Genomic DNA, 23,850 nt, shown 5'->3' with positions numbered 1-23,850 from the left:
TATCATTTATCAATTAAGGAAAAAGATGTACACTTTCAGACATACAGTGACTCAGAGAAGGGGGCAGAAAAACCTGGGTGAGATTGATATTGTTACAATATAATTATAGAAAATGTAGGAATAAATATCACTATTAGGAATAGAACTATATATAACAAGTAGCACAGTCAGAAAATAGATCCTCAGAATTCACAGAGAGTGAAAGGGGAAATAAACAGAAGTGTGAACAAGTCATTAAGGAAAAAAGGGACAAATCACATAATAAATAGTAAACCTAACATAAAGAGTAGGCATAAAACCAAGGTTAATAAACCAAATTCTCCTAATGAAAGACCAAGACTATATCAGATGAGCTTGAAAAATTCAGCCGTATATGTTTCCAAGAATATACCTATATCAGATAGGAATGATTTTGGCAGCAAGTAAAAGAAAACTGAGAAATAATAGCTTAAACAAATAAGGGACTATTTTTGTCAGATAAAAAGCCTGACATTGGTCATTGTTGGGATTAGTTCAGGTGCCTGATGAGGCCATCAGGGACCCTGACTCTTTCTGTTCTTTTGTCTTTTCATCTTTCTGTTCCAGCGTCCTCGGCATGTTTGCCTTTATCCTCGGGCTTGTGGTTGATTATCTCAAAATCACAAGCCTCAGCCTTCATGTCCACACTGAAGGGAAACACAGATGGAGGAGGAGCCTAGCCATGTCTGTCCCTTTTATGGAGAGTAACGGCTTTCACAGAAAACCCCAGGAGACTCCTGCTTAGGTCTAATTGGCCAGAACTTTGTCACATGGCTACCCTCCAGCAGCAAGGGAGGCCCGAAAGGGGAAGAATTGAGACAAAATCCGAGCCCTTTTCACAAAAAAGAGGAGTGACTACTGAGCAGATGTACTTACTAGTCAGCCAGGGTTTAGTTATGCTGCATCAGTAACATCCCCCGAAGCCCCAGAGACTTAAAATAATAAAGTATTTATTTTTCACTCCTGCTGCATGTTTGTCATGGGTTGGCTGGGCCTTCTGCTCTGTGGCACAGTTCAATAGAAGTATAATGCGAGCCACATACGACTTAAGCTTTTCTAGTAGCCCCATTTTTTAAAATAGTTTTAAGGCAAATTCATTTTAATAATATATTTTATTTAATCCAGTATATCCAAAATATTGTTCCAACATGTAATCAATTGAAAAAATTATCAATGAGATAAAATTGACATTTTTTTATCTTATAATTCTTCAAAATCTGGTGTGTTTTACATTTATAACACATCTTGATTTGGACTAGCCACATTTTACAATAGTCTCATGTGACTAATAACTATCATTATTAGATTGTATAACTCTGTCTTATGCTCACTCATGGACCTAGACTGAGAAAGGCCCATCTCTGCTTCCATGATTGTCACAGCACGGAAGAGGGAATGTGGTGGTCACACTGGCTCTTTGAGTTTCCACTCAGACGTAAGATGCCTCGTTCCTGTGGGTTAAACACTGAGCTAAGACAGAATAATGTGGATGCCAAGAATGTGGGGCTCAGCTTGTGTCCTGGCCATACCAGTTACTTCTCATGTGACCTTAAGCCAATTACTTTAACAATAAAACAAGATACAATAAATGTTTGTTATGCCGTTATTAGGAGGGGAAAAAAAGTAACATGCCTCGTTTCAACTTACTTTTTATTGGCCAAGGCAATTCAAAGGGCATAGAAATGTAATCCTACCATGTGGCCATAAAGAAAACTGGAATTAATTGGTAAACTGTGCTAATATTACAGAATAGTTTTTGACCCAGTATCTAACATACAGTGATTTTTTTTTTAAGGTGGGAAATAAAGAGATGGGTAAAACGTACAGAGCAGATCAAATAAAAAGCAAAAGTGGCGGTGTGAATATCAGACAAAACAGAATTTAATGCCAAAAGCATTAAACAGGAGAGGGCAGGACATTTTATAATGATAAAAGGTCTAATACAGGAAGTAAATAATAGCCATAAACCTTTATATGCCAATCAATAGTATAGCCAAATACATAGAAGAAAGGCATTTAAACATGATAAAAAGCTATCTTCTAAAAATAAACAGTAAACAACATAGGAAAATCATTGGCAGTATCTGGCTGATGTAATAAGACAAGAAAATAAAACAACTGGTACAAATATGGGAAAGATACAAAATTAGTTTTATTTGCAGGTGACATGATTATTTATATAGAAAACCCAAAACACTACAAAAAAGTTAGAATCATTAAGAAATTTCGATATGGCAGCTCTTATTTATGGAGAAATGTGCTGTGTTTCCGGATAGGAAGACTTAAAATGTATAGAGAAGAAAAATGTCTAAGAATAGCTGAGAAATTTGAGGGGGGGATAATGAAAGATGACTTGCCTTAACAGTTATTAAACCTACTCTCCACTGGGGTAGAAAAATATATCAGTGAAATTTGAGTGGCGACATTCCACTGTAAACCATATTGCAGCTCCAGATTCTGATATGATATCCTCAGTATGCTTTCCTTATACTCTCCCTCCCCCAATTTAAAAATCATTGCTGTTGGAAAATAGCCATTAGTGAAGGGAAAACAGTTTGTGCTGTAGACCTGTAGAGAATTTGAAAAAGAGAAGAATCACTGCTGTCATAGTAAAAGTTATTTTAAAATAGTTTCTGCCGAGAGGCAATGACATGGAAAAATGGTGTTGCATCCCTGGAAGGCTTCCCAGAGTATTTAGCTGTGTGTGTCAGCAGCAAGTAAAGGCCTTTAAAGACAGAAAGACAGTTCTCTGGCAGAGCTGAGCTCACCTGGACTTAGTGTTCATTCATGGACTTCCCCCAGTTAACATTTGTCAGAATGGCCTTTTCAAGAATGAAGTTAACTCTGAGTAATACATCATTTGCATAACACTCCACTCTTCCATCTGTGAGACCAGACCCCTTAGAAAGAGCCCATGCCCAAGTGGACCAGCTAATTCCCAGGGAGGCCCCTCTGCCCTTTGCTCTCCGCTTGCTCAGGACACCTGGGACACAAAGCCCAGGCCCGTTCGATGTGGAAGCAGATTCTAGGCCTGTCTCTTCTGCCGACTCCTCAGCTCTCCCTGCTCTTGGAGCTCAGCATGCCAGAGGGAGACGCAAGGCTGTGGACAGGACGCCATAGATGGCCCCTGGGGTTCCATCCACCCGCGTGTACTTAGGCCTGGAGAAATGCTTCGGCAGGAGTGGCCTGGGGTGGCAGCCATTGCCACCATCCAGTTACACCCTGGGCCTGCAGGCTGGTTGCCCAAAATAAATGTGTGCAGCCCCTGGCCAGAGGCTGGGAGGAGTCAGCATCTAGAGGACCCCAGTGGCAGAGACCGAGGAGGGTCTTCTAAGGGCGAGGACAGAGTGAACAAGGTTTCTGGACACTCACTGTTACGTGAATACCCCGTGTGCACGCGCACACACGTACATGTAAACGGGGGTAATTTTCAAGCCCAAATATCTGTCTAGAATAGCACCGTTGGTCCCAGTGTGGGTTTGGTCGAGCCCTTCAGATGTCGCTGCTACCTGTCTCGTCACTGAGGCACTCATCTCATTGAAGATGTACCTGTGCGGGGAGCTGTGTGCAGTGTCCCGCTAGTGCAGTGTTCTCAACTGAAGGCAGTTTTGCCCCCTGCGGAACATTTGGCAACATCTGAGGGCATTTGCGATGGTCACTCCTGGAGGTCCTACTGGTATCTAGTGGGTAGAGGCCAGGGGTGCTGTTAAACATCCCACAATATCCAAGACAGCCCCCCCCCCCCCCCCATGGCAGAGTTCCCAGGCCCAGAATGTCAGCAGTGCTGGGGTTGAGAAACCCTCCTCCACAGTGACCCAACGTGTGAGGGCTTGTGAGCGTCTGGTTAAAATCTCCCAGGTCCAGATGCTGGGAACAGTATCATTTAAGAGCTTCTGAAATGGACTCCTCTATATAAATTCTTGAAAATTGAGATTTGATTCGATGGTGCCAACGTGTTGAAGAGCAGCACAGCTCTACCTTGAGTAATAATAGCAAGAGACCGTTTAGAATCCTTACGACGAGCCCCGAGTGTCCCGAAAAAAGGAAGGAGCCATCAAGATTATCTCAAGAGGAAATAATAGTTGCTGTTACACCGCAGAGGGGACAACTAGGGTCTGGAGACAATCAAGAAGCTGCTAAATGGTTCTTGGAGTCAGAGCAGAGCTCAGAAAGGTGCCAGCCATCTGCCACTGTCCATATTCAGGTTTGGCCCCTTTCCGTGAGAACCGTCACCAAACCCCCCTTAATAAAAGATGGTTACACTTTTCACGAATCGCTTAGTGTGGGAGACCATGAAATGGAGCACGTCCTTCTCAGGAGCCATGCTGCTATCTGTTGCCTCCCATCCCACCATCTAAAACGGAAGACGCACAGAAAGTGGAAATGCTCAATGGAGAGAAATGTGTTCTTTTATTAGCATTTCTTAGTGATGCCAAAAGGAAGTGTTTCCATCAACCATGTTTGGAACAATGGGCATTGATGGGCATTCAAGGCTGAGGAAATGATTGATGCTCTTCCTTGGGACCTGAATTTTCTTAACACTCCCTGTGAATACAGGTTCTGTGCCCCTTAAAGGGAAAGCTGTCCCACGTCTGTGGCCTCAAAGGGCATTTCTTGTTCCTCGCCTCATCCCCTCTGCCCGGTCCTCCCTGGAAGAGGACCACGAGTGGCCAGGGAGCTCCTGGTAATCTGACGAACTGGTCTTCCTTCCCCTGCCTATTTGTATAGACTTAAGTCTTAGTCTTCTTAGGGAAAACTTACTTAAAAGGAGAAACGAGCCAGTTATTAGAGGGAGTCATGGATCAAAGTAGAGTATGGGGTTTCATTTTTAATTTTTAATTAAGGATTAAATTTCTGGAAGTAAGGGAGGCACTATTCAAATAAACAAGATGATTAATGAGCCTCAGGAACCCAGCCTGGATGGTCAGGGGAGGGGGCGTCTGGGAGGAATGGTGGAGCGCAGGGCCCTGACTGGAAAATCTCAGGGTTCCTCGTGTCTATTAAAGACCACCAGGGTACAGAGAATGGGAATTATATGCCTGCTATATACTTACAAGTGCTTTGCAGTTTTTTTAGAGTATATGTTCTTCTCTTCAAACCTGACAATGACTTTTTTTTTTTTTCTTTTTCCTCAGGGTGACCAGAGGCAGGTCATTCCCATACCAAGTGTATGTATATTTCTTCACTTTTATTTCAACATTCATAGAGTCTTGCAGCTTTGGGCCTACTAACATAAAATATTTTTATCAATGTCCTTGCTTATGTTGCGTTTTATTGTGTGGTATAAACAGCTCTGCACTGTTAAAAAGAAAAATAAGGCTGCCTTTTATTTTTTTATTTTATTAATATGTTTTTATTGATTTCAGAGAGGAAGGGAGAGGGAGAGAGAGATAGAAACATCAATGATGAGAGAGAGTCATTGATCGGCTGCCTCCTGCACACCGCCTACTGGGGATGGAGCCCACAACCCAGGCCTGTGCCCTGACCGGGAATCGGACCGTGACTTCCAGGTTCGTGGGGCAACGCTCAACCACTGAACCACACTGGCCGGGCAAGGCTACCTTTTACACTGTGAACAGTAAGTCCTTTACAGAGAGAGCTCCCTTCTGCAGGAAAAGCAGGGCAGCCAGTGTCTCCTAACCAGATTCTCGCCTTCCTGGATTAGCTAAGGCGGCTTGCTGCAGCCCACCACCCGGCACCTTAGCCCCAACTCCACAGACTGGGAAAACACACTTTTGCCCAGACATGGTTCTTTGCAGCAGGAACTGTCCCGGTGGAACTGGGCTCACCAAGCCCATGCCCCAGGTGAGAGGACCATTTCTCACTTGTTCACCAGTGTCGGTAGCTTGGCTGTGGCCCCGAGATCAGAAAATCAGCCCAACTGAATATACCTTGAACTTGCAGGACCCACCCCACCCCCACAGGCTGGTGGGCTGTAACTCTGCCCAGCTAGGCTTCCCTTGGGCCACCCACTTCTGCCTTCGGCCCTGGGATTTGGGAGAATAGCTGTACCAGTGTGTGACCCCAGCACAGGCCTGGACCAGCCACCCCTCAGGCATCCACTGCCCTCACTGCTCTTCTACTTCCTCTTGCTTGACCAGCAGAGTTATGTGGCCTGAGGCCATTCCAGTGACTGACTCTCGAAAGAAACTTACTGTCGAGATGCCCATATCAAACAGGACCTTCCTAGTGGCCCTGTGACCTTAGAGGACTAGGTTTTGGAAGGTGTCCATAAATTGATATTTTAATCCAAAAGATTCTCTTCTTCAAATAGTCTGATTCAAATCTGTTCTCTATTTTTCCTTGGACTTTTCCCCCTATTTTCTGGGCTCATCCAAGAGATACAGCAATCCTACATTTGAAAGGAATGGATTTCACTAGTATGGGTTGACTCTACATTTGGTGATGCATGTCACTTAAAAATTGCCCAAAATGTTTCTGATCATTTCATTTTTCTCAGAACTTTTAACTCTCCATTTATTAGTAAGTTGCAAGGGTTTGTGGGGTGATTCTGACTCTGCCAGCGCAACTGGGGGGTTGGGCATTGTTAGGAAAACTGATCAAAAAGATTGGTAAGGCAGCATGACTGCTTATTCAGTGTTGAGTAGGATTCAGATCTGTTCTTCTATCTTTCCTTGGATTTTTTCACATATTATTAATCCCCAGTGGGATTGATAACCAGAGGTCTCTTTATAGCCGTCATAAAATGCAGTTTCATATACTGTATTCTTTCTGCAAAGGTACTTATAGTAAACAGGTGACAGTGGGCATCTCTCCCCCTACCTCTGAGGCTCCAATAGCACTGTTTTTTCTCAAAGTTAATTCACTGCTCTGTATAAAGTTAGGTGCTGAATCAAACACTTGTCAGGGTAAAAACTCTGCTGAGAAAGATCCTTTACCCAAAAACCTAGACTCATTCTAGACGCCTAGAATAAATAGCCAAGGGGGAAAAGATTCCTTGTATAATTTAGCCCAGTGCTAGATTAATATACTACTGACTGCCTCTTACATATGAGAGCCTGAGGTCTAATGTACAGTAAACCCTTGATTTTACGGACCTCGATTGAGCAGACAGGATTTAACGGACAAAATTTCCAGTCCTATGTCAAATTAACACCCTGCTAATTTTAAAATGCTTTTAACCAAGATTTGCTTATAATTAAATTAACAGGTTATTTTTTGTTATTAATTCACTGTTGTTTTTAACAAATTTAGTGACTAGGTCATATGTTGGAAAAAAAACACTGTAGAAATTTCATGGACATAAATAAATCTTACATATCTACAGCAATCACACCGCATTGTGGGAGGTAATTGGTTCTGTTGCTCGTGGTGTGACTTTCTGCAGCAGTTTTTTTCTTAATCTTTATTGTTGAAAATATTACAGATGTCCCCTTTTCCCCCCCAATGACCGCCCCCCCCCCCCACTTCTACCTCCCCCCACCGCCTCCACAGCACTTTTGTCTGTTTTAACACCTGCCGGCCGCTGTTCAGAGGAGCGCTAAGCCCCAGCCGTGTGCATGTGTTTACTCTCTGTGACTGGTGAATGCACACATTTACTAGACCTATTCAGTATAAATTTAAAATTACAGTAATACATATAGGAAACTCTTCTGTGAAATTAAACTTCTCATACATACTTAATTTTAATTACACAAGCGTGTCTACATAAGTAAAAACAGGTAAACTACCTTGTCAATTTTTTAACATACGCATTCGGAAAACCTACTTTATTATATAACAGACTTTGGGCTTTAAGGGACACCCCCTCACCTGAATTAGCCCATTATATCGAGGTCTTACTGTACCAAGAACAGGTGCTACATCCGTAAGATCTGTGAGGGCACATGGGGTGGGTACACTAAAGAAAGGAGCTATAGAGTTAACTATTCATGGCTGCAAGTCCACCACCAAGGACAGGAAATTTGAGACCTACTCCCAGGAAGAGAACTCCCAAACCTTGGATGGCAAGTCATGGTCCCTTCCTCCTCCCCCCTCCCGCCACATGCTTTCTGGTCTCCCCCCCCCACCCTCACCCCCCCCAGCCCCCTGCAGTGCTCGTCTTGATACAACATTTCTCTTGCTCTTCAGTTTTATGAAGGAGAGAAAATTTGCTTCAGCACATTTTTTAGTTAATGATAGAGGCATCTTTGAACAATAAAAGAAAGAAAAAATGATTGAAGCATCACCCGAACAGATCCATTGACGCAGCAAAGCACTATTGCATGTGTGCAGTGTCCTTGCATGTTCCAAGGACACAGCTGTCCAGAAGAACCCTTACAGTGGCCTGGACAGTGTGCATGCATCCAAAGCCTGGCTCTCAGCGAAGCTGTGTGTGTTTAGGCACAGACTAGGGATTCACGGAATCTTCCGAGTCTGCCGCCCCCCGCCTGGCCTTGTCCTCTGCAGCACAAATGCTAAATCAATAGCTTGCCTAACACCCTTCTTGCTTTTCCCTCAGAGAAGTACAGTGAGGCATTTCAGTCTCTGTTAACTCAGAGAGTGCTGGTAAAGTGTGAGTTAAATGTGCTAAGAAAGTAACTTTTATTCTTGGGTTTGGAAAATAACTGAGCCCCTTTTGGCAGATCTTTGGTGTTTTCAGATATGCGAGGGATAGAATTTCTGGATCCTTACTTTCCAGGCTAGCAATTACACAATGTTAAAATGTTATTTTAGTGTATAAATGCATAGAGAAAGGACTGGATGGACAGACACCAAACTCAAAAGGGAAACATCTGGGAAAAGAAATGGGGGGCATGGAAAAGAGAATGGTTGTGTTTTCATGTCTGTGTTCTTTACAGAACTGTATAATAAGACGTTAAAACTAATTTTATTCTAGTCTCAAGCATGCTTTTTGTTATGGCCCAAACAATAGAAATAACCCAAATCCTGATGTTCACTTAGAGACTTTATCATATCCTGCCTTTTTAAAGCACTTTTTGATAGAAAAGTTCATGCAAGTTTATTTTAATTTTATTAATAACCTGCTGGCTTGATGATTTATAATACAAGGTGTCCCCCAAAAATGTATACATACTTTGAATAGTTATTAATTCCAGTGGGTTAAATCTGAAAAGAAAGAAACACCAATTGAGCTATCAAAAAACATGCGTATACATTTTGGGGAGACACCCCATATATGACACTGTCCTTCCCAGGACCCTGAATCCCATGGCCCAGGTCTAAGGCACATCTCTCCCCAGTGCTGCAAGGTTAGGGACATTGCCTGGGGAGCTGGGAGGCCATCAAAGCTTCTTCTAGATGATGTGGGAGGAGGTGAAGCACCCACGCTCACTAGAGAGAGCCCCTCTAGGATGAGCAATGCCCATAGCCTCATCCTGGTCAGCCCTGCACAGCCCTTCCCCACCAGATTTACCTAACCTGCTGACCACTGGCGTTACCGTCACTATTGAACCAGCTAAAGTCCAAAACTAACTCGAGATCCTTGACTAAGGTTCAGAGTTTAGACCCAAAAAATAGCCATTTAAAAGGGAATACGTCTTGATTCCATTTCTTTCTTGTTTTATTTGATAAACTAATTGTTCATTCTCAGTGGCTAGGGACAGATATTTTCTTGTGTTTTGTTTTGTATTAAATATTGAATAGAGCTTGATCTTCTTAGAGCTCGGAGAATTCGCTTGTTAACATTAGATACTGACTATGCCGCAAAGTAAACTAAAATACTTCAAATCATTTCTTAAAATGAAACAAGGTCCAAAGACATAAATACTCTAAATCAAGAATGAGGTTGTCTGAAGATATCTAGTGTTTTATTAATTCTTTATGACCTTTTGATCACAAGGTAGAGTCAGCTACTACAAAGACATAGATATATAAATAGATTTTCCAGTTAACATGCAGCATGTTGATTAAAGTATAACTTCCCAAGACAGAGTCCAAGAGGTGAAAACGCCACATTCACCCACTGTTATGGCTCAGTAGGGCAGGCACAGGCCTGGCGCTGAACATGGACCAGTTTTATTTGTTTCCTATTATTGGAGGTCACTTTGGATTGCATTTTGCTTGTGGTTCTATAGTTTCCCTTCAAGTTTTTGAAAATTTCAATCCCTTAAAAATAAAATACTGTGGTTCCAATATAGCTCTGAAATATATTTATGTACCGCAGTGAATTTCAGATAAAACATGACCCCAGGAAATGGGCCTGCATAGTTAGAGTAGCTGTTATAATTAAACATTCATTATTGTGTAGCCCATTTTAATAATAACAATAACCACTATATGTGCGTGCACCAGGCAGAATGCAGACATTGACAACCTTTCAGGATAGATATTATTATCCCAACTTACAGCCAAGAAAGAATCAGAGCTGATGTTCAAACCCAGGTTTGTCTGGTTCCCAAGCCTCAGCCCTCATCGTAGCCATTCAGTGGCGCAGTATTTAGTAAAACTTTGGTTGCAAACTATAAAATTCCATGATGTGCTTGGCCAGGCATTTAAATGTTTGGTTTCGTTTTTAACCTCACTGACATAGTATAATACAATAACAGGAGGACTGGTTTGTCTTTTATTTATTATTATCAATAATAATAATGATTATTTCTTTCCTTTAGCCACCAGCTAAATACCTCCTTCCCGAGGTGACGGTGCTTGACTATGGAAAGAAATGCGTGGTCATTGATTTAGACGAAACATTGGTGCACAGCTCCTTCAAGGTAAATCAACATAAAAGCCATCAGTGATCTCTGTGCTTCGGTCGCAGTTGGATGGAAGCTTACGGTTGTTAGTGTGCAACTTCATTGCTCATGAAGAAGTCCCAGTAACAGTTTTTTATTAACTCAGGTGAACAGTAACTCAGGTAGTTGAATATTAACATGATTGGTTTGGGGGGGGAATGCTCGGCTGCCAGTATCACTGAGCCCTCACTCTTATTATGAGGTTTGCGTTTCCAGCATTTTAACCCCTGCAGAAGCACTTTTCAGGTGGCACAAGGCAGGCAGTGCACCGATGCCCCAGGACACTACTGTATATTTGTCAAGGTAACCAGAGGGCCATATGTGTCGTTGGGAGGGGCCGGGAGGCACTGCCAGAGCAACCTGCTCTCCTGGAAGTTTTCCCAGGCCAGTTTTTGAAAGAGGTCCACACTTGAAGAAGGCTTCCAGAATCACCGCATCTGAACAGATTCAGCCGTTTATCTTGACCATTTTCATAACAAGAGGTTGCTAGGGATTTTAGAAGCTTCCCAGCTAAATGAGTACCCCCCTGCATGACTTTCCCCCTGCCGCGCTCGGGGCTTCTGTGACGTCGAGGTGAGTGAGCGTCAGGAAGTCTAAATTCCATCACCTTCCTCACTGTCCATCTCCCTGCGGGAACAAGAGCAAAAATTAATTACAAATCACCAGAGGACCTCTGTGCGAGAACAGCTGTAATTATACCATGAAGAAATGAGCTCATTAACCATTTTCCATTTTTTTGAAATGGAATAAATTATTTCAAAGAGGCCAGTGATGAGAAGGTTTGGAAATGGGGGGTTGATGTGCTAGGGGGAAGAAGTGGTGTTTGAGGTCCTGGCCCTGTTTGCCTCGGGGTATTTCTAGCAGTGGAGCCCCCTCTGCTATCGCTGGCCAGTTAGAACGCGTTCCTCTTTGTATCCGAATCCTAGGGCTCCCCTGCTTCACTGGGAGACATGGAGGAACCATCCATGATGGGGCATGTGTCTCATGTGAACCAGGGGGACGTTCCTCAATGGTTGTGTGGGGAGCCAAGAGCCATCAAATTCACCTGCAGTCCTTAATGCCAAAAAATGTTCTCCTTGTGTTCCCACTAAACAGAGGCCTTCCTTGACAGGTCAGGGCCAGGGGCTTGTCTCTGAGTCCTTTGGAAGAGTGGAGGAGGGCCCATATTTACCTTTAGCAGTGAGAAATGGCCTGTCCGGCCACTGGGGCTTGTGGTATCACCTCATCTCCCGGTACCTCCAGAGCCCTTCCATGAGGCCTCATGGCCCAGCTCAGCTCCAAGAGGCACTGGAAGCCTTCCTCCTCCCCGGGGAGCAAGTTGCTCAGAACTTTTTCAAGTCCCTCTGGAGGGAAGCCCTTTAGAGCAGGGGTCAGTTGCCATCACATCATAGACAGCTTCCCCCCAAGCAGCTCTGGGAGTGTGGGCAACCCTGGCCAGACCGCCCAAGGTTACTGAGGGCTCCTGGCTGAAGAGTCATATTTGAATGTTCAATGTCATTAATATTGTCAGCCTTATTTTAAATATCCAGCAGTTTGTGAGTGTGGCTTAGACCAGAGCAGGCGAGGGAGGCCTGAAATCCCTGATGCTCAGGACTGGATGGAGCTATGAACATTCATCACAGTAGCTATGGAAGAGAGGAGAAACCGAGGTCCAGAGAGAAGAGCCTGCCCAAAGTCATGGTGTGTGGCCTCTGACCTCACAAGTCCTTGGCCCTGCTTTGTGTCCATGAGCTGAGCATCTCCTGCCCATCACAGGGCAGCTGGCACTTGTGGGTTTAGTAATAATTATTGCCCTCGACGTAGCACTGTCCTCTGGGACTGTTGGGTTCTCATCACCTCCCCTGATGGCCAACAGTGGTTCCCTGTTATCCTGGCTTTAGTCTAGAGCTGGAGTTTCTGAGGCTCCCCATTCCCTGGCCAGGCTGCCCCACCCTTTGTGGTTGAGGGAAAGGCAGGTGATAAAGAGGTTGGACCAAGATGCTGAAAATGTAACGATATTCAGGGGAAAGAAATAATACGCTTTCCTGCTTGTGCTTATTTTAAGGAACCCAGGCACGCTTCAACATCTTCTGAACTGTTTTTTCCAATAATAAAAACATTGGTACAGGCAAGCTTTTTTCTTGCTAAAATTTTCAATTTTATTTCATCCTTCCAGATGTATTAATCATAGTTTCTTTTCTCTCTAGCCTATTAGTAATGCTGATTTTATTGTTCCGGTTGAAATCGATGGAACTATACATCAGGTAAGAAATCAAAGCTAAAACTGTGTTTCCCTTAGCATTTTCTTAGTAATTACATTTCTTCTGAACTTTATTTCTAAATTCCCATTTCAGTAATACTCTTACTACAGAATCAAAAGGTTGCACACTTTGTAAAATAAATACAATGGTTTTCTGCTTTTTTTTCACTCGTGAACTTGTCTTATACTGAGTTTATAAGGGAAATTATAAATATTAGATGTGGTTGCAAGTTCAAATAGTTCTTTGATTTGATGCAGACTTTTAGAAGTTTCCATATCCCCCACTGCTCCAGCTTGATGGTCTGATTAACTTCCTCACGTAATTGCTCTCGGCTCCTCTCCTAGCAGGCAACAGGAAAAGGCCACATGTCAACCACGTAGGGTGGATTCTCAGGAAAAAGTGTCCATTTCCAGTGCCAGCCACTGCAGCCTGATCTAGTCTCTCCTGCATCATGTCGTCCAGTGAATCTTTAGCAAAAACCCAACCCAGAGAGGGAGGGAGAAGGGTGTGAGTTTTTGGACCAGCAGGCAGCGTTGAATAAAGATAAACCTAGTCAGCTGGCATGCATCTCTGTTCTGATTTTTTTTTTTTCCCCTCTTATCTGCATGAAGCTCCTCTGGGAAGAACATATTGGAAACACTGTAGGAAAAGTAGCCTTGGGGGCTGTGGAACGAGGGAGCCTTTGTCAGGTTTCCCACAAGGATGATCTGACCATCTTCCTGTCAACCCCACGGACTTAAAAGTGGGCCTCTGGACTGATTGAACCAATAGGTTTATATCCCAGGAAGGGAAATCTCTCTTGGTGCTTGAGCCATAACAGGATGTCTTTCCTTAATGATTTCAGTAGTCACTGGTCCTTGAGTGGAGGGTGTCAGAACTGCCAAGGCCTTAGAGATCAGCTTGTCTGGCCACCTCACTGTCCAGATGGGGAAACTGAGACTTAGCCAGAGAAAGTGCTGTTTCAAGGTCATGCAACATGAAGAATTAAAATGAGACTTCCAGGCTCCTGCCCTGCCAGGAGATCCTGCCAGGAAACCAACCCTGGAAAAGACAGCTCTGTCCCTAGCATCTCCACACTCCATGCTTTTAAAAGCCACCAGGGAGCCAAAATGGCAGGCACTTGGGCATTTAACATTTGCAAAAGCATCAACTGAATTAACTTAGCATCTGAGAAGCAGTTAAGGCTTCTGCATTTATTGTCTTGGCTCATGTTACAAAGTAATGAGGCAAAGGAGAGGCTGCCCACTGGCATGGCAAGAATTAGGAGGGAAATTAATACCTCTTGACTGTGAGCATGACCCTGGGGGCCTGACCCGCTATGGCCAGACCATTCTTGAAGGAGCCAACCCAGCTCCCTCAGCCTCCCTCCAGACTGTTCTGTGATACCCCAGGGCACCAGGGCTGGGATCAAAAACTCTCTCCTGAGGGAATGAAGCCACAGGCGCCAAGAGAGGACCAAAGCCCTGGCGAAGGCCGTGGCCTCGTTCAAGTAATCCAGGATAGGCTGTGCAGGTCCCGATGGGCCTATTCTCGGTTACTTGCACGGGGACGCGGGCCTGGACGCCGGCATCCGGGCCCAGGACCCTCCTCTCTGCCAGAGGCACCAGCACCAGAGTTCCCAGATCAGTCTCCCACTCTTTGCATGTAGCAGAGCTTGCTTTCCAAGCGTATTCCCAGGGAGACTGAGGACCGCGGGCCACACCATTTTCTGCACCAAGAGTCTCATGGACAAAGTGAGCTCCTAGAGCTGCTGCAGCCATAGGCCCTGCCCCTAGCCCCAACCATCCTCCCAGCTCTGCAGAGCCCTGTTGGCACCCACCGCAGGCCTTTCTGCTCCTTTGGCCCTCGCCGCACCTTCGGCCACAGACCCATGCTCCTTTACTCTTTTGGTCGGCTGCGCACTTCTCACCAAGTCCTGGCTCTAGAGAATTCGTCTGTGTGGTACAGAGCCCCCTGTCTCCCCTCTGTTACTCCTCCTGTAGGGATCTGACCTGCTCCATCTGCCATTCTCGGCCCCGCATACTCACTCCCACCTGTCTCTCACACTTGGTCTTTAGCCACTTCTCCTGTCCCCCATCTCCCCTCTTCGATGGTTTTCTCTGAAGGGCTGGTCACCCAGGGCTCTGGCCATTCTCTAACACCCCAAGTATTTTCAGTCCAGGTCTCATGTTTATACTGTTTCCTACAGGGAGCTCACTTACCCTCACTGGCCTGGTGAACTCCAATTCATCCTTCAGGTTCCAGGACAAATATTACCTTCTGTGACTCCCTCCCCTTGAGAGGGGAGTTGATTGTCCTTAATTTACCCCTCTGCGATAACTCTTACTATGCATGTTTACTTCGAGAAATGTGTGTGTCTGCTCTAGAGTGTGAGCTCTTTAAGGGCAAGGCCTGCATTGTACCCCTCTTTGTAGCTGCTGCAGCTGAGCAGAGCTGAGGCTGAGTGAACTCGAACTGAACTGAATTTTAACAAGCTGGATGTATTTTAGGGAAGCGGCTAACTTCTAATGGAATTTATTCAAGTTTTAATTAGTTCTTCCCTCCTCCTACCTCCTCTATCTTGGTTCACCAGCTTTGCCTTCTCGCCCATCTCCCCGTTTCCTCAGATTTGTTCAGGCTCCCCGGTCAGGAGCACAGAGCCCCGCCCCTCTAGAAAACGCTTTGCTCGCCTCTGCTCAGTGTCCCCTTCTGATTGCTCTGTGTCTGGGGCCTGGGATTCAGCTGGCTTCACATCCCCGGAGCTCTCATTTCTGTACCAAGCCCAAGTACAGTGCCCTCTGTGATGTCCACGGTGCCTTCCCACGCCCACGAGCAAGGTACTTCCTCAGCAGGCCTTCCCAGCAAGGAAAGTGTCCCCATCGGAGAACCAGCAGAGCAGTCCCAACCTGCCGGGCAGGCCTGTACCTCCCAAAGGGCGCCTAGGAGGTCCACCATGGCCTGTGTCCACATGGAGCCTGACCCAGAGCATGTGCCGAGACACACACGTGAAATGAATGAGTCGTTTCTCACAAACAGGGCTCGATCCTTCCACTCCCTGGTTCTGAAAATCCCAGGGCCCTCAGGACCCTGCTCAGCTTTCCTTTCTCCCTTGGGAGGAGCATCTGCACCGAACTCAGACCCGGAGCCCAATCAGAGGGTGTGTCTGGCCTGAAGTGCCACATCAGAGTACCGAGCCCCTCATAAAACCTGGGTCTTCATACCACACATGGACCCTAGGGGCAGGAGGTGGGAACCATTTCGGGAATCCTCCTGCGCTGGTGTTTGGGCCCCCGCCCATCCCCAGTACCTGCTCTAACTGACCGGCCTGCTGCTTCCTGCCGTTGCAGGTGTATGTGCTGAAGCGGCCACACGTGGACGAGTTCCTCCAGAGGATGGGGCAGCTCTTCGAGTGTGTGCTCTTCACTGCCAGCCTGGCCAAGGTGAGTCCTGCCCCCAGCCCCGAGCTCCCAACCCCTCCACTCCCACCACCCCCCCGTCTATCAAACAGCCCTTTGTTAAGGTGGGGAATGTGGTTTCTTGGTGACACATTCCCACCCCAGATGGGGTGGATGCAGGCCATGTGCACAGTGCCAGCCTGAAAGGCTTCTGGGTTACCATGGTGACAGGGAACACTTGGAGCAAATGCTCCATGAAGTTGCTGCGTGCAGCCGCCTGAAGCTGGTTGTCCACAGAGCAGGAAATCACAAATGTGTCCAGAGCAACCAAGAAAGGTGTCTGCATCTCACCTGTTCACTGGCAGCCACATGCTAGAGGCCCAGGCCTCTGTGCCCTCGGGTTAGTTACACGGGTCTGGGGGAGAGGTGAGTGCCAGCGACTCACCCCCATGCCTGGCCCAGTTAATACTGACTGCACTGAGTCCTGTGACCTCAGGCCAGTTACTTCATTTCCGCACCTCAGTTTCTTCTGTTGATTGGGGATCACTTCATTTACCTCGTGGGATGGATCAAAGTAACGCACATAAAGGGCCTAGCACGGTGCCTGACTCGTGTTCGGCAAATACTCGTGGATACCTGTGCTCCGGACGCTGTGCTGGGCAGTCACACGGCGAGTGCTCCTGGTGTCCTTGTTCGTTGTATAATTGTAATGATGATAAAACAACCACACGTTTTGGCCCTGTAGCTTGGTATGAATCTCTGACCCAGCGTCTACTTGGCTTTAACCAAATAGAGTGACTTCTTTGCCCCCTCCCACTGTTTAAGGGAATTATCGGGGTCACGGGACCCCCAGTGTGGTTTATTCTATCCTATAACAGGTGCACTGAAGTGCCTGTGCTTGTGGGACAGGCAGGCAGGCCCCCGTTCCGCCGAGGAGATCCTCGCCATGACCATCTCTCACACCTTGGCTCTGGTGGGGCCAACACCATCCATTTCTTAGTGGCACCACCAGTGTCTCTGTGGGCACCTCAGAGACCCCAAGTGGCCCCAGTGATGAACTCCGTGGAGCCCGAGTTAGCCACGCTCCTGTCTCAGACCTGCTCCGAGGACTCTCCTGCAGCTGCTTCCCCCATGTTCTGTATCCAGATGGCTCCCTCCTCTGTGTCTCTGTATGTCAGGGCCTCTTACTCCAGGTTCCCAGACGTGCTGCTTTGCCCGCCTGGGTGCTCCTGGTTTGGGCCATCTCTCTGTCATGGCCAAGGTGAGGGAGAAACTTACCTGTACAACATTCTGCCAGGCTCCTTGCCAGGCCTTAAAGCATGAGCTGGCAGAGATAGAATCCAAAATCTGGGCCTCACTCGTGCATGCTAAATCAAGACCGTGGCCTCAGGGAAGACATAATCTTCCTCAGTGCACTCTTTCCGATGAATGGTACCGCTGATTGCATTACAGTGTCCATGGCTCTCCTGCCAGTGCTCTGGGGTGCTGAGGGCCCGGAGTGATAACCAAAGAAATGGTAAGCAGGAAGGTCGCACTGGTGCCGGTTGACTGTGAGCTATTTTTTCTGTGGCAAAATTGAAAACACTCCTCCTTGGCATTGTCCCCAGCATCATCCTTGCTCAGTCTTTTCCTGGACTGCTCCCACCTGCCCCTCCATCTGTCTCTGCACCCTGCTCTCGCTGCTCCTCCAGCCTGGCTCGGCCGTCCAGCCTCATCCTTCCCTGATGCACGGGTTGTGCTGACAGGTGGCACTCCCCAGTGCTTGGCTCCGGGCTCAGCTCCCAGCCAGCACTGTTGGTGCAGTGACCTCCTGGCCTACTGCCCAGGGGCCACCAGGAACCCTGAGCTGTCAGAGCCCTTCAATAGCTGTGTCCTCATCTTAGTTTCCTCCATTCACTCATTCACCCTACAAATATTTACTTAGTCCCTGCAGTGTTCCAGGCACTATCCTAGGCCCTGGAGATACAGCAGAGAACTAGAGATGAAGTCCCAGTCCTCAGGAAGCTTGCATTCCCCTAATTCATCTCCAAGGCCTGGAGACCCTAGACTTGGACGCTCCCTTAAAAGATGTTTGCCACCACCATTGTTAATGGTTATGAGGAAATTAATCTTTTCCACGTAGAGTGAACTCCCTAGAACCCGCCCACGTGGTGCTTGGCTGCCTTGCCAGCAGAAAGCTACAGTGCCCTGAGCTTTCGCCCCCTGGTCAGCAGGAAGTACAGCCTGCTCCTGGACTCCGCCTCAGGATGTCTCTGGAGAGAGGAGCTCTTGGCATGGCATTGGAGCTGCGGCGTGTGGCCCTGTAGCCCTGCTGGCACCTGCTCCACACTCGGGCTGCCGTGCCTTCCTCTGCTGGCCTCCCAGCACCACCAGCCTTGGTTACTTTTTGCCTCTGGGACAGAGTCGCTGAGCCCCTGGTGACATCTGGCTTTTGCCTCTCACATCGGGGTTAGAACCACCACTCTTGCCTCTAGCTCCAGCCACTCAGTCTGGCCCAGTCTTTTAGATATTTTCATTTATGAAGATTTTCCCTCAGGGATGATGCCTTTATTTCTTTACCATTTCAGCCTGTTTGGGGCAGAATTCCCCAGGCCCTGAGAGGGGGCCAAGCAGAATGATCCCCAACTGCAAGCAGAGCTCAGACTCCCATGAACTCCCAGGATCCAAGTAAATGTGTCTGGGCCCCATCCTGAGACAGTCAGCGGCTGGTCAGGCCCCATTGCCTATAGCACCTCTAGGGGGCAGTGTGGCCTAGTGCCACGCAAGCCCAATTCAAAGTCTGCTCCTTCGTTGTTCCGTGTTGAAATTAGTATTTGCCGAGCCCCTGCATGGGGTAGGCACTCTGCAAAGTGCTGGGGGTGTCCTGGTGAACAGGACAGGCAAGGCCTGGGCCCTGGCAAGTGAAGAGAAAATAAAGTAATCCCACGTGGTGGTGAACTGTGCAGGGAATTACTGTGAGGCGGTAGAGTGATATCCTAAAAGGAAGGTGCAGGAGGACTCTAGGTGGATAAGGGACACCAAGGCCTAAGAGATGAGATACAGGAGAGGTTCATGCAGAGGGCTGGGGAGAGACTGTTAGATGCAGAGGGAACACTGGTTCTCACCATGTTCAAAGCCAGTGTGGCTCAAGTGATTCGAGATGGGGCAAAAATCACACAGCTGCAGCCATAACGGGGTGCGGCGCCAAGAAGCATGGGCCTCATTGCAAGTGAGTGGCTGGAAAGGAGACCAAGGGGAGAGCGAGATTCTAGAGGCGCACCCACTATCCCAGGCCGAGATCAGAGGACTGGACAAGTGTCGTGACCGTGTAATAGAGAGGCAGGGAAATTTATGAGAATTCCTGATGGATGTGAGAAGTGAGAGAAGTGGAAGAATCCATGGGAAGATAACTGGGATCCTAAAACAGCTGCTGATTTAAATCCCTTTCGAGAAAAGTGAGCTGCATCTCGCTGCAGTGGGTCAGGGCTTCCAGGCTCTCAGGCGCCCAGCTTCATTGCAGTCCCTGCTTTCTAGTATGCAGACCCTGTGGCTGACCTGCTGGACCGCTGGGGTGTGTTCCGGGCCCGGCTCTTCCGAGAATCCTGTGTTTTCCATCGAGGGAACTACGTGAAGGACCTGAGTCGCCTTGGCCGGGAGCTGAGCAAGGTGATCATCGTGGACAATTCTCCGGCCTCCTACATCTTCCACCCGGAGAATGCAGTAAGTAGCTCCCGAGATGAAGAGTGCTGATCTCGTAGGCTTGCTGAGGGTGGTGCGGTAGGAGGGGAAGGGCGCTTACTTAACAGTGCTCGCGATGGGTAAGAGCTCAGTGAGCCTGTATCATCTTAGCGTTTTTGGTACGAGCACTGAGAAGGGTTCTGTCACGAACCTCCTGAAGCTGGCTGCTGCCCAGGACTTAGACCCCTGTAGACTCAGAAGGCTGGGTGACATCTTCAGCAGAAGTATTTCTTTCCTTTTTTAATATGTCTTTATTACTGATTTGAGAGAGAGAGGAAGGGAGAGAAACATCGATGTGAGAGGGTACCACTGATTGGCTGCCTCCTGCATGCTGCCTACTGGGGATCGAGCCCACAACCCGGGCATGTGCCCTGACCAAAATCTAACTGGCAACCTCTGGGTGCGTGGGATGACAACCAGCTGAGCCACACCGGCCAGGGCCAGAAGTATTTCGTAAACAAGAATGAATAAGACACCTTAATAAGGTCTTCAGATAAGGCTGCCAGGCTTTACTGCCTCGTAATGATGTGTAAAATTATACAATGGGAACATTTCCTACATAAAACTCCCTGGAGTGTGGCAGCGATATGTCTGCTCACCGGGTGCAGCATGACTCTCAGAACAAGACACCTCCTGCCCCACGTTTCCAGGGAAGAGGGATCAGCCAGGCCCAGTGCTGACTGCTGACCCTCCACAGTAGCTGCCACACCAGGCCCTCACCCAGCTCAGGCGGCTTTCCCTGGAGAGGAGGCTCCCTCCCCAGCTCTGCTTCTCAGAATCAGCAGGAGCCCACACTGGGTCCTTTTCTTGAGCCCAGAACTTGGTGTCTCCCCTTATAATGTAAAAATGAGTTCATACTAGATTCAGTTAGTGTGGAATCGGGAGGTCACAGTTCGATTCCCGGTCAGGGCACATGCAGGAGGCAGCCCATCGATGTTTCTCACTCACCCATGTTTCTATCTCTCTGTTCCTCTCCCTTCCTCTCTCTGAAATCAATAAAAACAATATTTTTTAAAGGGGGGAGGGGAAAGACTGGCTGGGGTGGTTCAGTGGTTGAGCATTAACCCATGAACCAGGAGGTCACCGCTCCGTTCCCGGTCAGGGCACGTGCCCGGGTTGCAGGCTCGATCCCCGGTAGGGGGCGTGCAGGAGGCAGCAGATCAGTGACTCTCATCATGGATGTTTCTATCCCTCTCTCTCTCCCTTCCTGTCTCTGAAATCAATTTTAAAAAAACATATTTAAAAACGGGGGGGGGGGGGGCCAGTCAGGCTAGGAGCAGCTGGGCCCTGGATGCAGAGCTGCTGCCCTCCGCACTCCCTGTCGTCCAGGTGCCTGTGCAGTCCTGGTTCGATGACATGACGGACACGGAGCTGCTGGACCTCATCCCCTTCTTCGAGGGCCTGAGCCGGGAGGATGACGTGTACAGCGTGCTGCACAGGCTCTGCAACAGGTAGCCCCGGCCCTGCCCGCGCCTCCCGCCTGCGCTCTCGGCCCCCCGCCTGGGGACCTGCCTGGCCGCCGCGCCCCAGGAGCCAGAAGCAAGGACACTCCGTGCTCCAGGCCACGGGGTGACTGTGGCCATACCTACCTGTTTTATTTTTTAAAAACAGAAACAACTATTTTAAAATGAACTCTTTTAACGAATTTCATAAGGGGACATGCATTTTCCTGGATTTGCTTTTCTTAAAACATACCAAAAAGAAAAAAAATGGAAAAAAAAAAAAAAAAAAGCTTGATACCTACCAGACTTCCTTCCAACTGTCTCCCTTCTGAGCAGACAACCCGTCCCCGTCTATCCCAGTCGGAGCAGCTGACCCAGCCCGGAACCTTTCCTACAGGATGAAGTGCCTTTTTGAATGTTATTTTAAGCTGAGAGTTAATTTTTCTATACAACATATTTCCAGACATCTTTTTAGTCTTTTATTATCTTAGATTCTCTAAAAAGATAAAGATGACAATTTTCTAGAACCTGGGGGGGAGGGGAGGCTGGGTGCGGGAGTGAGTCAACAGGGATGGCTGCTCCCGCAACCTGAGGCGCGTGCAGGGTCGGGCTCCTGGTGGGCGTTTCTGTGACGGTGTCGGTGTCTCCAGTCATTTCTGATCCAGTCGGGGACATGTCTGCAATCATGTGGCTTGACACTTTGGGAAACAGCTGATTCTTTTATATTATTATGACTTCAGATGGCGACAGATTGGTCTTGGGGTCACATCTTTCCCTTGAAAAGTGACATCGTGTCACTCCTGCGTTCACACTACTACCATATCTCCATATGTTTTTTTGTTCTGTCGTTGTTGGGTGTAGAGCAGTTCCAAGAAACTCAAACCCTTGCATTTTAAAAAAAAAAAAAATCCATTTATTGATTTTTAAATCTTTCCTTTCCGAAAGCTGGATACACGTGGAGCTGTTAGGGGATTTTCTTTGCTGCTACTGCGCTGCCACCAAATGGAATTGACCAGCGGCTGTTACACTGTTCTTTGCCACTGTGCCTATGCTCAGAATCTGCTCACTGCTAAGCTGCACACTTGGACAGGGTTGTCAACATAGGTGTCCCACCCCGTTGCAGACTGCACCTTCTGCACCCCTCCCCTGGCACCGGCCATGGGGGTTTAGAAGGGCCAGCACGCCACACAAGGGTGGTGTCCATTTTAAACTAGTCAACATCAGATCCCGCGATGAGCTGACTGTTCTCTCTTGAGAACCTGTGGCCTCAGCCGCCCGCCACGCCGATGTGGCTCAAGTCCACCTCTTAGTCTTCTCTTCTGAAGCACAGCCTATTTCTGAGCCGGAGGGTGGGGAAGCCTGTCTAGATGTGAGGCTCATTGTCCTGAGTCAGGGAGAGGAAGGGCTCCCTCCTGGAGCCAGGGCTCCTTTTGCAGCCTTTCCCAGTGAGATGTTTTACACAGTGCCATGTTCCTTGTTTGACAAGTATTGCTCTTACAAATAATTATAAAGAACCTTCCCTTGTTGGCACCGATGCCTTAGTCCTCTGTGGGTTGGGCCTCCACCAGAGCTCTGGTGGGAGCGACGGGCGCTAATAAGACTGGAAGTTGGGTGTCAGAGTAAAATTTCTCCTTCGCTTTCATTCACAAAATAGTGAAGCCAGCTGCCAATCACGTCCTCCCAACAGCTCTTTGGTCTGTGGACTGCCCTGCGTTCAGAAGTAAGTATTCAGGGGTAACCAGGTCTCCCAACATTCTGAGTATTCTGAACCCAGTAACCCATATGCCAGTTAAAACAGAAACAACCCCTCGCTCGGCATGACCACAGATCATGACAGTGACGTGGCAGATGTGCACGTGCCATAACCTTGATTTGAAAACTAGTCATTAAATGAACCCGCTGCCTTAAATGTCTTGAATGTTGCGGTCACGTGTCTGTCATGTGCTGAAATCCACACAGAACTCGGTCCTGATGAGAGCCTTATGCCCTCACCTGCGCCCCTTCCTTGTTGTGCATCACGAGGTCTTGTTTGGAATGGGGGGCAGAGAGGACAGAAATTCTAGAATATTTCAGGGGAATAGAACCTGGAAATAGTGCCAGATGGAGTGAAGACACTTGGCAGGCTTGAGCCAGACACTACACCCGGCCGTTCCTGAAACCGTGCTGTGCGCTAACCCAGTGCCGAGCTGTTGAGGATCGAGCCCGGTTCCTGCCACAGACACAGAACGTCTCGGGAGGACCAGTCAGCCCTCTGCGGGTTCTGGATTCTGTGCACCTTATTGGACCACACTCCAAAATCCCACTTTTATTTTAATCCTTGATTCTGCTTTATGTACATAATCAAAATAAATATCTATATCTATAT

At 47.6% G+C, this 23,850-nt stretch overlaps 1 protein-coding gene across 4 annotated transcripts in view; it reads left to right on the top strand.

The window, feature by feature from the left end:
- Window positions 1–22,964, top strand: part of CTDSPL (CTD small phosphatase like) — an 88,873-nt gene extending 65,909 nt beyond the window's left edge. The window contains exons 3-9 of one of the 4 annotated variants that reach the window (XM_087824860.1): window positions 5,154–5,186; window positions 10,590–10,691; window positions 12,899–12,955; window positions 16,279–16,371; window positions 19,840–20,025; window positions 21,373–21,494; window positions 22,431–22,964. In XM_087824860.1, coding sequence (XP_087680986.1) covers window positions 5,154–5,186; window positions 10,590–10,691; window positions 12,899–12,955; window positions 16,279–16,371; window positions 19,840–20,025; window positions 21,373–21,494; window positions 22,431–22,497 — 660 coding nt within the window. In that variant the 3' untranslated portion in view covers window positions 22,498–22,964. Of the gene's footprint in view, window positions 1–5,153; window positions 5,187–5,534; window positions 5,824–10,589; window positions 10,692–12,756; window positions 12,814–12,898; window positions 12,956–16,278; window positions 16,372–19,839; window positions 20,026–21,372; window positions 22,316–22,430 lie in introns of those variants that run through there. The other 3 variants (XM_087824858.1, XM_016196184.2, XM_087824859.1) reach the window with 3 other exon arrangements.
- The last annotated feature ends 886 nt before the right edge of the window (window positions 22,965–23,850 follow it).

This window comes from Miniopterus natalensis, chromosome 15 (assembly GCF_054644295.1).
Source record: "Miniopterus natalensis isolate mMinNat1 chromosome 15, mMinNat1.hap1, whole genome shotgun sequence".
In the NCBI taxonomy this organism is placed as follows: domain Eukaryota; kingdom Metazoa; phylum Chordata; class Mammalia; order Chiroptera; family Miniopteridae; genus Miniopterus; species Miniopterus natalensis.
This window is presented reverse-complemented; position numbering and strand designations above follow the sequence as displayed.